Source organism: Aquarana catesbeiana, linkage group LG03, assembly GCF_042186555.1.
Source record: "Aquarana catesbeiana isolate 2022-GZ linkage group LG03, ASM4218655v1, whole genome shotgun sequence".
NCBI lineage: Eukaryota > Metazoa > Chordata > Amphibia > Anura > Ranidae > Aquarana > Aquarana catesbeiana.
Genome location: NC_133326.1, coordinates 727,503,326 through 727,518,765, shown reverse-complemented (window position 1 = coordinate 727,518,765; position 15,440 = coordinate 727,503,326). Strand labels below are relative to the sequence as shown.

General features: G+C 46.1%; 1 protein-coding gene across 1 annotated transcript in view; it reads right to left on the bottom strand.

Annotated features, from left to right (window-relative positions):
* Window positions 1–2,546: 2,546 nt before the first annotated feature.
* LOC141133765 (phospholipid scramblase 1-like) overlaps window positions 2,547–15,440 on the bottom strand; it is a 74,466-nt gene continuing 61,572 nt past the window's right edge. The window contains exons 4-7 of the mRNA XM_073623317.1: window positions 15,077–15,258; window positions 9,938–10,099; window positions 7,362–7,490; window positions 2,547–4,241 (exon numbers count right to left, since the gene is read on the bottom strand). Of these exons, the coding sequence (XP_073479418.1) occupies window positions 4,077–4,241; window positions 7,362–7,490; window positions 9,938–10,099; window positions 15,077–15,258 (638 nt within the window). The 3' untranslated portion in view covers window positions 2,547–4,076. The remainder of the gene's footprint in view (window positions 4,242–7,361; window positions 7,491–9,937; window positions 10,100–15,076; window positions 15,259–15,440) is intronic.

The following is a 15,440-nucleotide window of genomic DNA, read 5'->3' as shown; positions in this document are numbered from 1 at the left end:
AAGGTGCCAAGCATGCAGCCTGGCAGGTCAGGAAAAGGAAGGAACAAGCGTGCGCCCCCCCTACTGAACCATACCAGGCCACATGCCCTCAACATGAGGGGAGGTGAATGCTTTGAGGCGGGGGGGACTCCACAGCGTTTTTTTTTTTTCTAATTTTTTTTAATCTTTATTGCCGGGAGGCGGCAGCACAGTACAGCCACAAGCAAGTTTAAATTACATTTTTTCCTTTAGAAATGTCATTATTGCTGTAGCACTGTTCTACACATCGCGCAGATGCAATACTTTACGGGCAGAATAAGGGGACCCCCCAGGCATGATATTTAAAGGAATGTTTTTCATTTTTATTGTTTCACTTTAAGCATCATTAAAAATCACTGCTCCTTTAAAAACGTTTTTTTGCATTGATCCATGTCCCCTGGGGCAGGACCCAGGTCCCCAAACACTTTTTTATGACAATAACTTGCATATAAGCCTTTAAAATTAGCACTTTTGAGGACATTTTTCATGTTCGTGTCTCATAGACTTTAACAGAGTTTGCCAGAACTTTTTGCCTGTTGGAGATGTTCTGGTGCGAACAGCCCATCCCTAGTCTTCAGGTGTTGAAAAATCAGTTCGAACAGCGTGGATCCAAATACAGAGATTGGAGCAAAGACCACGCTTCAAAGAATTACACAACAGACTAGATAATGTTTAACAAACTTTATTACAACTAGGTTATAATAAGCAATAACACATTAATTGTATATATTGATCTTCCGAGTGCCAATAACAATGGCTTAGAGTGCTGACCTTGGCACCCTTGCCTTATCCTGATGAAGCTAGAAAATAACTACATTTGTGACTTAGTGCAGTATTTTGAACATATTATATTGGCATAGTAACATAAAACAGCATTATCGGGTGCTGTTCAAAATTCCATTATTCAAAGCCTGGAGGAATTCAGCAGCCTTACGCTACAGCAGGGGTAGGCAACCTTTAAGAGGTTGACATCTAACTGGACAACATGGAGGATTCAAAACCCCCCGTGGGGGGGGGGGGTACTAGTACTAGACGGCGCCCTTTAAAAAAAAAAAGAACAAACTGAAAAACCCCAAAAGACTATCAAGCTCCCAATAAAGAGATGGCATGAAGAACACATAGTGTGTCACAGTAGTGTTCTCTACCGCCCTTCGCATCCCCCCCATAGTAGTGTCCTGTGTCCTCTGCCCCTTCACATCGTCCCCCCCACAGTAGCGTCCTCTGCCCCCCTACACATCACTTTCCCACAGTAGTGTCCTCTGCCTCCTTCACATTGCCCCCCACAGTAGTGTCCTCTGCCCCCCCTCACACCACCCCCCACAGTAGTGTCCTCTGCCCCCCTTCACATCACCCCCCCCACAGTAGTGTCCTCTGCCCCCTTCACATCGCCCCCCACAGTAGTGTCCTCTGCCCCCTTCACACCACCCCCCCACAGTAGTGTCCTCTGCCCCTTCACACCACCCCCCACAGTAGTGTCCTCTGCCCCCCTTCACACCACCCCACCCCCAACAGTAGTGTCCTCTGCCCCCCTACACATCACTTCCCCACAGTAGTGTCCTTTGCCCCCTTCACATTGCCCCCCACAGTAGTGTCCTCTGCCCCCCCTCACACCACCCACCACAGTAGTGTCCTCTCCCCCCCTTCACATCACCCTCCCACAGTAGTGTCCTCTGCCCCCTCCACATCGTCCCCCCACAGTAGTGTCCTCTGCCCCCTTCACATCACCCCCACAGTAGTGTCCTCGGCCCCTTTACATCATCCCCCCCAGAGTGTTGTCCTCTGCCCCTGCAAATCGTCCCCCCACAGTAGTGTCCCCTGCCCCCTTTTAATACTCCCCTCCCCACATCAGTGTCTTCTGCCCCCATTCACATCACCCCACACAGTTGTGTCCTGTGTCCTCTGCCCCTTCACATCGCACCCCCCACAGTAGTGTTCTGTCCCCCTCCACATCACCCCCCCCCCCCACAGCTGTGTCCTGTGTCCTCTGCCCCTTCATATCGCACCCCCCACCGTTGTGTCTTGTGTCCTCTGCCCCTACACATAACCCCCCACAGTAGTGTCCTCTTTGCCCCCCTTCACATCACAACCCACAGTAGTGTCCTCTGCCCCCCTTCACATCACCGCCCACAGTAGTGTCCTCTGTCACCCTTCACATAACCTCCCCACAGTAGTGACCTCTTCCCCCTTCACATAACCTCCCCACAGTAGTGTCCTCTTCCCCCTTCACATAACCTCCCCACAGTAGTGTCCTCTTCCCCCTTCACATAACCTCCCCACAGTAGTGTCCTCTTCCCCCCTTCACATAACCTCCCCACAGTAGTGTCCTCTTCCCCCCTTCAGATAACCCCCCACAGTAGTATCCTCTGCCCCCCTTCACATCACCCCTCCACTGTAGTATCCTCTGCTCCCCTCCCCCCCACAGTAGTGTTCTGTACCCCTAAACACTGTGTCCTCTGCAACCTTCACATCACCCCCCCCCACTGTAGTGTCCTCTGCCCCCCTCCCCCCACAGTAGTGTTCTGTACCCCTAAACACTGTGTCCTCTGCACCCTTCACATCACCCCCCATGACAGTGTCACCTGCCCCCTCCATCCACAGTAGTGTCCTGTACCCCCCAATGCAGGGTCATCTGCCTCCTTCGCATCACTTTATACTGTAATGTCCTAAGCCCCCCAAACTTTTGTCTGCCCCTCTTCACATCACCCCCTCACTATAGTGTCTCCTGCCACCACCGCCCTGCAGTGCCCTGTACCCCCCCAAAAACAGTATCCTCTGCCCACCTTTACCTCACCCCCCTCCCACTGCAGTGACCTCTACCCCCCCATATCGGTGTCCTCTGCCCCCACAAAGTGTCCTCTGCCCCTATGCCCCCCTGAAAGCAGTGTCCTTTGCCTCCCCATTCCCTAAAGCAGTGTCCTCTGTCTATTTCTCATCACAGTCCCCCCTCCTCCACTGTAGTGTCCTCTGTTCCCCCCTCCGATGGTGTCTCTTCTGTCCTCTTCACATCCCCCCCGCATACACACAGCACTTGGTAGGTAGCACTTCCTACCTGCCAGCGCGTGTACTGCAAAGGGGTCATCGGGAGACAGCATAGTGCTTGGCGGAAGGGGGGAGCGGGAGCTGCCAGAGTTAACCTTTTATAATAAAAAGCTGATGATTGGTTACTAGGACCACCTAGCAACCAATCACTGAGGCAGCTCCCACCCCCACCCTCCATCCAGCACTATGCTGTCTCCCACTCTCCGCTCTGCAGTGAACATGAGAGCAGCGGAGGCCATGTCAACAGGTAGAAGTTCCTTTTTACCAGGAAGTCATCATCTTTGATAAGTTTTGCAGAGTGATCCATCTCCAAACTGACTCCAATTGGCTGGTATCTGTTAGGAAGGGGATGTCTTCTTGTGATGTGGAAGTCTCTAAAACTCGCTCCAGTTGGCTGGTATCTCTCTTAGGAAGGGGGTGTCTGTTTGTGATGTGGAAGCCTCCAAAACTGGCTACAGTAGACTGGTATAAACTATAGGATAGGAGATGTCTGAACGTGATGACGAGTCCCTCAAAACTATTTCTGATGGGCTGGTACCTCTATTATTAATGGGGCTCCACTTGCATAGAAGTTTCCTTCCAAACTGGCTCTGGTGGGCTGGTATCTCTATCAGGTATGAGATGTCTACTTGTGATAAGAATTATTTTGAAACTGGCTCTGGCAGGTTAGCATCTCCATTAGGAATGGGATGTCCAGTCCACATTTTATGAGGATACCTTCAAAACTGGTTCTGATGGGCACGTATCTCTATTAGGAATGTAATATCTGCTTGTGATGAGAAATCCTCTGAATCTCTTTCTGATGTGCAGGTATCACAATCAGAAAGGAGATTCTGTTTGCTATCAGGAATCCTCAGTATGGTGGGGTCAAAAAGAGTTTTGCTGTCTTACATGGTTAGCAAACTTATATTTTGGCCCAAATATTATACAGATTGAAGATTGGGGTGTATAAATCTTGACCAGCTTTAATTCCAGTGCGCCATAGGAGCGTCATAGAGTAACTTCAAAGATGGCAGCTGTCACCGGAGATAAAGACTTTCCAACATGATACTAAACAGTGTTTCTGACCGCTCAGTATGTGCATCTGTATTCATGTCACGAGAAGACAATTTCACATAATCTTCTGCTTCTTTCCTTCTTGGAGGGTTTGCCACCACTCTTTTTTTGGAATAAATCATGGAATCCTGCAGCAGCGACAAGTACAATCCCAGTCATTATTGTGTATATTTGTATACAAAACTTTTTTCTTCATTTTGAATAGAGTAAGGGAGGGTTATAACCCCTGACAGATTTTTCTTTTCGCCGTCTTTGTCACATTGAGGGGATTTCCCTTCACTTCCTGTTCCATAGCCAAAAGAAGAAGTGAGGGAAAATCCCTGCAAATTATGTAAATCTCTTGGGTAACTAGTGTCCACCATTGGAAAATTTTCCCTCTATCACCTTTCTGGGGACTAATCAAAATGTGGGCTTTTCTTTTATTTCTCAATGGTAACTGTAAGCAGAACAAACTGACAAGCGTTCTAATCCAGCTCTTTGACTTGAATGACCTTACTAAACTTGACAGCAGACATGTGCTGATGTTGGAGGGCAACCCAACATGAATGACATACACTTTGGCAATACAGACAAAAGTAATGACTTAAAGATGGAGCATAGGCACCACCCCCAAGATCTTGCACCTGAGACTCTCAAATAGGTCATCACCTGCCAACCACCAGCCAGCACCAGCTCATCACCCGTCTACTAACAGCCAGCAGCAGCTCATCACCTGCCAACCACCAACTCATTGCCTGCTTACTACCAGCCAGTGCCTGCTCACCACCTGACTGCTACCAGCCAGTACCTGCTTTTCACCAGTCTGTTCCAGCCTGCTACTTACCCGCCTTTACCCAGCTAGTCCATTCTGCTGCGGTCTACTGTTAGCTTCCTTCTGCTCCAGCTTGAACGCTCCGCTCGGCATTGCTGCTAGTAAGATCAACAGGCACTTGTGCCACTCTGCTCTCTTGTGCCACCTGTCCACTCTATATGGGCCCTGAGCCAGAGGTGCAAGAGAGACCTTCTTCATCATGTCAGGTTCCTCCACCAGCTACGTGACACTTTATTAAAGGGCAAAGGGTCCCTATTAATGGAGCTCAGAGTGTGACTGGGCAAGAAGGCATTGTCTACCACATAATAACAGAATTAAAGTGTTAGACATATTATATACTCAAGCTATTATAAGCTGTTATTTGGAATTGTATAGTTCAAATAAGGGCAAAAGCACAGATCGATTTTATAATTGGCAACTGTCTGTTGCCCACTCACTTCCTGCCATCCGGTCAGAATTAGTCATCAGAAGACCCATGTTCTGAAAGGGAGTACAGATGGGCAGGAAAGCCATGTTCTGTAAGAGGAAGAGGGAGGGAATGGAACCCTTTTCTCCATAAAGGAGACTGTAGGAGGTCATGGGACCCATATTGGACTGGAGTGTGTGAGAGCAGGAGACCCATGTTCTGGAAGTTAGGGCAGATGGACAGCAGACTTGTGTTCTGGAAGGAACAATGGAAGAGCATGGTTTTCTGAATGGGAATACTAGAGAGAAGAAGACATGTATTTTGGAAGGTTGGGTAGATTAGCAGGGAATAAATGTCCTGCAAAAGATAGTGGGAGAGCAGAGGACTTGTGTTCTGGGTGGAAGTGTGGGAGAGCAGAAGACCCATGTTCTGGAGAGTAGGTTGAATGGGGTGGAGTACTGTGTCCTGGAAGGTAGTATGAATGGACAGGAGAACCATGTCCTGGAACATAGTTGCCTTATGAACAGACAGTGGGAGGGAAAATGAACGTTTTTTTTTTTTTAGAAGGGAGAGGGCAGAAGATCCATGTTTTGGATTGAACAGCGGTGGGAGGACATAGGTATCAGTGTTCTGAATTGTGAAATGTGAATGGGCCAGAGAACCATGCTATTAAAAGTGTGAATGGGCAGAAGACCCGTATGCTGGAAGGGACAATGGGAGTACACGTGATCCTTGTTCAGGAGCAGTGGGAGGACAAGTGATCGTTGGCTCAAGAAGGGACAGTGGTATGGCCTGTGTTCAGGAAGGGATGTTTGGAGAGCAGGAGACTGTGTTTAGGAAGGGTCATTGGTAGAAAAGGGGAGCTATACGAAAAAAAAGGGACATCTGTTAAGGAATAGAGTGTGGAGGAACTATCCTCTTATGAGTGAACTAGTAACATACAGAGGTCATTGGCTATAGATCTCAGTATTGTTCATTTTGTGACTGTAAAAGTACAGCACTGTCTTAGTGTCCATAACAACCCAGCTGAACCTTTTTGCTATATTAGGGCATGAGATCTGGTAAGGAAAATTTAGGCAAGCCATAAATTAATTGATTTTCTTTCAGAATACAATGGTTACCATTAGCGGCTATAGCCGCTTGCAGCATAGGTGTGTGCAGCCTATTGTATTAGGATGTGCACCTCAAAGTTCCAACACATATGCCTTTGTGACATATTAACCGGCTTCTTCCCCACTTGTCATCCTAAAACAATGGGGGGGAGCAGGTGAGCACACATGGGACCTTGGCAGCAAAAAGAAAAGGAACTGGGACAAGAGGGGTGGCATACATTGGTACCAATCCCCTGTATTTTCCTCCCGCGGCAGCTGAATATTGACGAGAGGAAGAGGAGGAGAAGCCTACTTTCAGCTGCTGCAGAAGAAAATACAGATCGGTCCCTTAATTTCCACTCCAGCCACCTATCCTGTCCAGGTTCTGGGGGTCGGCAAGTAAGGATCGCAGCTTACCTGTCACCTGCCCACAATTGATGGGTTGCCAACTCCAGGATTAGGGTGTGCCCAGGCACACCTGGCACACCTCTTGCGCACGCCTATGGCTGGCAGTAATCAGCCTGCCCATACACAGATCTAAATCCGTCCGGTCCCTACTCAACTGGATGAATTTTGATCCATGTGTGGCCAGCTTCACCTTCTCTTCAAATATCTAGCATGAACAGGGAAACAAAACAGTTTGTCCATTGCACAATTACAAAGTAGTTAACCAAAGTTTTGCAGGTCCCCCAAAGATATATGAAGTGGCAAATTATCCTTTTAGCAGCCACTTTGCATTATTAAGCAAATACATTATCTCAGCTACCTTTGCTTTACTTCTGGTACAATGATGATTCGGTATGTTCCTATGGAGCTTCACTGCACCCATAAAAATTAGGACAGAGGAATAGATGCTCATACACACACACACACACTCGTGTTTTTCTCCCCTGCAGCGAATGGAACAGTGATATAAGGAGACAAATGGTGGCGTTCTTACCAGATAGAAGCAGGAGGCCAGAATTGTGGCTTTCATTGTCACCTCCAGGTCCATCGGAAATGTAATAGCATACTGGTTTCCCTCAACTTTTATCATCCCCACCACATGCTGCTCATCCCGTGATTTCACCTTCCAGGAAAAAAAGTGTCACAGAGATGTCAGTGACAGAAGCCCCAGGAGAAAAAATGCAGAACATGAGAAAAATGAGAACAACCACCATCTAAATCAGTGGTTCTCAACCTTTCTAGTGCCGTGACCCCTTGATAAAATTTCCCAAGTTGTGGGGACCCCTAACAGTAAAATTATTTTCATAGCGCGGGTTGACAGCACCCAAGGCAAGACAAGTAATTTGCGCCCCTAACCCACGGACATTTAGCGCTCCCCGAGTTCCCTTCCCTCCTCGTACAGTATTAAAACCCCTTATAGTACATTTTAGGATGTACCACTCTTTCTCTTTGTTCTCCCTTCTTTCCCTTTTATCTCTCTCTATCCTAATTTCTTGTTTTTTTTCCCCCATCCCTCTCTCTAGCTTTCTTTCTTGTTCTTTCTCTTATGCTTTCTCTCCCTTTTTCTTTCTTCCTCTCCCTCTTTTCCTCTCCCTTTCATGTATTCCCTATTTTTATTCCTTCTCTTACTCCTTGGTGACGGGGAGTTGGGATGAGTGGCAGTGCTGGAGAGATTCCTGATCAGCCAACTTAGGTGCTCTTGATCAAGGTCATCTGCTGATCTGAGAACTGTAGTGGGGACTTTTAATGGAACCTATAATCACAGGTAGCGTTACTCACTGTGTCTCTGGCTTTGTAATGTCTCGTAGCAGTGACACCTATCTCGAAATCAGGAGACAGGGTCTCCTCCAGCTCCTCCCACTTCACATTCCTCACCAGTCAGCTGACCTCTAGTCTCTGCCCCTCAGCCATGCTGTGAACTGAATGGGCAGCTGCGAAGAGGCTGAGTGGGCGGCCGCGGGCTGCAGGAACAGCCCAGCTGGGCGGCCACAGGCTCCATGAACAGCCTAGCTGGGCAGCCACAGGCTCCATGAACAGCCCAGCTGGGCGGCCACAGGCTCCATGAACAGCCCAGCTGGGCGGCCACAGGCTCCATGAACAGCCCAGATGGGCGGACACAGGCTCCATGAACAGCCCAGCTGGGCGGCCACAGGCTCCAGGAACAGCTCAGCTGGGCGGCCACAGGCTTCAGGAACAGCCCAGCTGGGCGGCCACAGGCTCCAGGAACAGCCCAGCTGGGTGGCCACAGGCTTCAGGAATAGCCCAGCTGGGCGGCCGCAAAAAGGCTGGAAGAGCGGTGTGGGCTCCAGGAACAGTGACCCCTGGCAAATCATCATCCGACCCCCAGGTTGAGAACCACTGATCTAAATAATACAACAACAATTATTATTCTTTATCTTTAAATTCCAATGTTTTTTGCAATTGCTGGAGGTGACTAGATACAATAGGAAAGGAGATGACGGTGGATGGAGGTGATGACACTTGGGTACACTAGATACAATAGGAAAGGAGATATCGGTGGATGGAGGTGATGACAGTTGAGTACACTAGATACAATAGGGAAGGAGATGACGGTGGATGGAGGTGATGACAGTTGAGCACACTAGATACAATAGGGAAGGAGATGACGGTGGATGGAGGTGATGACAGTTGAGTACACTAGATACATAAGGTAAGGAGATGGCAGTGGATGGAGGTGATGACAGTTAAGTACACTAGATACAATAGGGAAGGAGATGACGGTGGATGGAGGTGATGACAGTTGAGTACACTAGATACATAAGGTAAGGAGATGGCAGTGGATGGAGGTGATGACAGTTAAGTACACTAGATACAATAGGGAAGGAGATGACGGTGGATGGAGGTGATGACAGTTAAGTACACTAGATACAATAGGGAAGGAGATGACGGTGGATGGAGGTGATGACAGTTAAGTACACTAGATACAATAGGGAAGGAGATGACGGTGGATGGAGGTGATGACAGTTAAGTACACTAGATACAATAGGGAAGGAGATGACGGTGGATGGAGGTGATGACAGTTGAGTACACTAGATACATAAGGTAAGGAGATGGCAGTGGATGGAGGTGATGACAGTTAAGTACACTAGATACAATAGGGAAGGAGATAACGGTGGATGGAGGTGATGACAGTTGGGTACACTAGATACAATAGGAAAGGAGATGACGGTGGATGGAGGTGATAACAGTTGAGTACACTAGATACAATAGGAAAGGAGATGACAGTGGATGGAGGTGATGACAGTTGGGTACACTAGATACAATAGGGAAGGAGATGGCAGTGGATGAAGGTGATGACAGTTGGGTACACTAGATACAATAGGGAAGGAGATGGCAGTGGATGAAGGTGATGACAGTTGGGTACACTAGATACAATAGGGAAGGAGATGGCAGTGGATGAAGGTGATGACAGTTGGGTATACTAGATACAATAGGGAAGGTGATGACAGTTGGGTACACTAGATACAATCCATTAGCTTCAGCCTGCCTCTCCGAGAACAGCAGCAAGGACCTGACTCTATGCTCATTACAGTTTCCTTTATGAAATACCTCAAAGGTTATGTCCCCGAAGATGCTGGTCTGGAAGCTGGGGCCCAGGATCAGCAAAACAACCTTCTTTGACTGGTTCATGATGGACAAGTGGGTCATCAAGGAATGCCAGTGAAAAGTGACCAATCCGACGACTCCATATGATGGGATAATCACCTCCATCTACAACAGACTCAAGTATTAGAACATGAGAAACTGCAACTGACTGCTTGCGCTGAAAAGCATGTTCTTTGTCCCGATTCTACCTTTTACAAGCTGGAAGTTAGTGACATTTTTACATCATTTGCAGGGACGCTTCGCTTATAATGCCCAAGAGGCTACAGCTGTAAGCAAAATCTTGTGAAAATACCGCTGAATTGTGTTGCCGTGGACATTAATAAAACCAAAATCGTTATGAAACTGGTGGGTTTAAGAGAACTTTGGGGTTTTCTGGAGAGTCCTAGACACTGGCTGGATATAACTATTACCTGACCCTGCCTGTGAAGTGGCACATCTGTACGATGTATACAACCTACTAAAAAATGCATGTAAATTGCCGGTAAATGACAGTTCCTGGCCTCTTCATTCTGGTTTTACACAAAGCAGCTAAGGATTCCCTTCGTCCATACATGACCCTTATCCTAGATAAGGATCTGATATAGATGCTAATGGGAGACCTCCACGAAAAATGCATTCATTTAAACAGGCCCTTTAGGTTTGGTTACCAGTGACATCATTGATGACAAATGGTCACGTCCATATATGATCACTGATCTCACCAGAGAGATACCACCCCTGTGTATATTTCAGCTGTCATCAGCTGGACTTGTCATTCAATGGGAAGGAAGGGACCGGACCAGACATGTGTCGGCAGATGGCATTTCTTTTCCTCTTTTGGTAGGTGGCAGTGTCTGGGTGCCCCTGTAGAGTATTGTTAAAGGGGTGGGCTTCTTGATTCTGATTAGGCCTTGTAATGGATCCCCATCGCACTCCACTTGAGTGCTTCCGTCAGTACACCGCTTCCTCCAATCTGGACCTTCAGATATCAGATTTTACAGCCGAATATTGTAACCACGAACCAGATGACACTATCTCAGTTACAAAGCCGGATAATGAACTGTTTATTGAAACGCAGGTACGCAGAGGTAACACTCGGTACAATCCCCCCCCCTCCCTTTGCATTCAGGGCGGGGTAGACTGTCCAATCAGCAGGGAGAGCTGTTGGAGGATCTCCCCCTCCCTCACAGCAAATAATACACATACCATAATACTTTTCTCCTAAGGCAGACAGACACAATAGAACAATGGAATGCAGCCGCACCCCAGACAACCCAGCAAAGAGTACACAACAGTATGAGACAACATACTATATATATATATATATATATATATATATATATATATATATATATATATATACACACACACACACACACAACATTCCAGTGTGGTTGTACAGCGAGTCCGATTAGTACAGATAAGACTGGGGTTCTCGGTCACCCTGTGCCCCTAATAGACACAGGATGACTTAGACATAGGTGCATGGGGAGCTAAAGCCAGGGTTTTCCAACCTCTCCAAGGGATTCTGGGTTCCACCAGCCCCCCGCCCAAAGTGACTCCCGTCACAGCCCTCTACCTACAGACTCGTCTCCCACAACCACCAGGCCAGGGTTGTGGGGAAGAGGCCCTTTTCCTTTATCAACCTGGGTACAAAGGAACCCCCCCCCCCATGTTGAGGGCATGTGGCCTCTTATGGTTCATTAGTAGGACAGCACGCTAATCCCCCTTTTCTACAGCTGCATGCTCAGAGTAGGGTCTGGTAAAGATTTCTGTAAAGGGACCTCAAGATTTTTTTTCCCCTTGATGTTTGCATAGGGTTCCCCATTAAATAACAAAATAGTATAGAATATGGAGGGGAAACTCATGCTCTTTTTTTCTTTTTTGCATGGGTGATCCCTTTTAAAATTCATACCCAACCTGAAGGGCCTGGTATAAAATATGGGGCAACCCCTGTGCCTTTTTTTAACTATTTGGGCCTAACTGCTTACATGGTTGGGGATTCTTAGCTACACTATGTAAGTGAATGGTGCCGTGTGCCATCGCTGGTTGTGACTGGGTGGTGCCAGCAGTTCTGCAGTAATTCGACCATTCTACATGAAGCTTGTCTCCCGCCAAAGGGGTAAATGTGCGGGCATTTGTCCAAACACCTGAATAGTCAAAGTTCGGTCCTTGGACCAAACCTCAAGCCCATCTCTAGTGTTGAGTGAAAGTAACACAGGAACCTTCCAATGATATCCTACCTTGAAACAGAACAGCAGTAAAGACCAAGATACCACTGGAACCCCAGTTGTCAGGGAGCCACATTCTATGTCTAAGGGGTCTGTTGATAAATATAAAAATTGCTTTGTGAATGTCTCAACCATTTGCTCAGGATTCACGAATAACCCTCTTATTTGGCCTCATTGGCTTATGTCCTATGATTGCTAGCTCCGTCTACTGGCCATAATGCAGTATTTTCCTGGAGGCTAGAAAAACATCCAGAAGACCAGAGACTGTGCTCTATGTAGAAACATTAGGGTATCCTGTGCTCCCTGCTTCCTGTACTCCATGCACATGTGCATTATCATCTACAAAAAACCAGACTGAAGTGACCCATCATTCCAAAGACAAAAAAATAGCTCCCTGAGATGAAATTCCTAGAATTGGATTTGATGTGAGGAATAGTGCCCCGTCATTGCCTTTAGCAGAAGGAATAATACCCCATCATTGTTTATAATGAATGGAATAATGCCCCATCATTGGTTTTACTGGATGGAATAATACCACATCATTGGTTTTAGTGGATGGAATAATACCCCATCATTGGTTATAGTGGATGGAATAATGGCCCATTATTGGTTTTAGTGGAAGAAAAAATGCCCCACCATTGGTATTAATGGAATAAATAATACCCCATCATTGGTTTTAGTGGAAGGAATAATTCCCCATCATTGGTTTTAGTGGAGGGAATAATACCCCATCATTGGTTTTAGTGAAAGAAAGAATACCCCATCATTGGTTATAGTGGATGGAATAATACCCCATCATTGGTTTTAGTGGATGGAATAATGGTCCATCATTGGTTTTAGTGGAAGGGATAATACCCCATCCTTGGTGTTAGTGGAAGGAATAATGCCCCATCATTGGTTATAGTGGATGGAATAATACCCCATCATTGGTTTAAGTGGAAGGAATAATACCCCATCATTGGTATTAATGGAAGGAATAATACCTCATCATTGGTTTTAGTGGAAGGAATAATTCCCCATCATTGGTTTTAGTGGAGGGAATAATACCCCATCATTGGTTTTAGTGAAAGAAAGAATGCCCTATCATTGGATTTAGTGGATGGAATAATGCCCCATCATTAGTTATAGTGGAAGGAATAATGCCCCATCATTAGTTATAGTGGAAGGAATAATGCCCCATCATTGATTTTAGTGGACGGAATAATGCCCTATCATTGGATTTAGTAGAATGAATACTACCTCCTTTGCTCACCTCCAGGACTTTTCCAGAGCCTCTCCAATCCTAAGGAACTCTCTACTCCAATCTGTCCGATTATCTCTTACTCTGTTTGCTTTTAGATGATCCCTGAAAACCCTCCTCTTCAGAGAAGCCTATCCTGACCACACCTAACAACTGTATTTTCATTTTCTCCATCAGCTCATCTCCCACAGTTATTACCTTTTTTTTTTCACCTGCCCCAGTAATACCCATCATTGGTTATAGTGGAAGTAATAATCCCCCATCATTGGCTTTTGTGGAAGGAATAATACCCCATCATTGGTTATAGTGGAAGGAATAATGCCCCGTCATTGGCTTTTGTGGAAGGAATAATACCTCATCATTGGTTATAGTGGAAGGAATAATGCCCCGTCATTGGCTTTAGTGGAAGGAATAATACCCCATCATTGGTTATAGTAGATATAATATTACCCCATCACTGGCTTTAGTGGAAAGAATAATACCCCATCATTGGTTTTAGTGTGAGGAATAATACCCCATCATTGGTTTTAGTGGAGGGAATAAAGTCCTATCATTGATTATAGTGGGTGGAATAATACCTCATCATTGGCTTTAGTTGAAAGAATAATACCCCATCATTGGTTTTAGTGGAAGGAATAATACCCCATCATTGGTTTTAGTGGACAGAATAATACCCCATCATTGGCTTTAGTGGAAGGAATAATACCCCATTATTGGCTTTAGAGGAAGGAATAATACCCCATCATTGGTTTTAGTGGAGGGAAAAAAGCCCTATCATTGGTTATAGTGGGTGGAATAATACCCCATCATTGGCTTTAGTTGAAAGAATAGTACCCCATCATTGGTTTTATTGGAAGGAATAATGCCCCATCATTGGTTTTAGTGAAAGGAATAATGCCCCATCATTGGTTTTAGTGGAAGGAATAATACTCCATCATTGGTTTTAGTGGAGGGAATAAAGCCCTATCATTGGTTATAGTGGGAGGTATAATACCCCATCATTGGCTTTAGTTGAAAGAATAGTACCCCATCATTTGTTTTAGTGGAAAGAATAATGCCCCATCGTTAGTATTAGTGGATGGAATAATACTCCCATCATTAGTTTTATTGCAAGGAATAATGCTCCATTGTTGGTATTAGTGGAAGGAATAATGCCCCATCATTGGTTATAGTGGGAGGAATAATACCCCATCATTGGTTTTAGTGGAAGGAATAATATCCCATCATTGGATTTAGTGGAGGGAATAATGTCCCATCATTGGTTATAGTGGAGGGAATAATGCCCCATCATTGGTTATAGTGGATGGAATAATACCCCATCATTGTTTTTAATGGATGGAATAATGCCCCATCATTGGTTTTAGTGGAAGGAATAATACCCCATCATTGGTTTTATCTGAAGGAATAATACCCCATTGCTTGGTATCAGTGGGAGGAATAGTAGGGAGGAGGAGTGCACCAAGAGCAAGATAAAGGCAAGCAAAGGGCCGCATCCAGGCCCCCCTCCACAGTTTGGAGATCACTGACTTAGAACATTATTGGAGAGCTGGAGATCAATATTCATTCCCAATGATGAAGTCTCATTACCAATAGCATTTGTCATGTACAGCAAGTAATCTATAAACCACCAACCTGACGAGAACAGCGACACGCACCGTTCTCCAGCACCGCCATGACATCCTGACCCGCGTTGTCTCTGACCTTCAGATCGTAGATGGGCCCACAGCACTCCACGTCCTGAGTGGCCTGATACATATGCTGGCCCATGTGATCCAGAACATCAAAGCTCTGCCCCCAGCCTTGTGACGCTGTGACTGCGGGAAAAAAGAAAAGAACACTAAGGAGGAATACAAAGGAGATTATGAAACTAGGTTAGACATAGTTGTAGCACCCTGGAGTTTAGTCAGGGAGCTCCTCACAAATTTACTTGCCAAGAGTAGTCATCTTGGTCGATTGATAGAAATCTATTGATTTCATCCCTAAGTTTGGCCTTGTT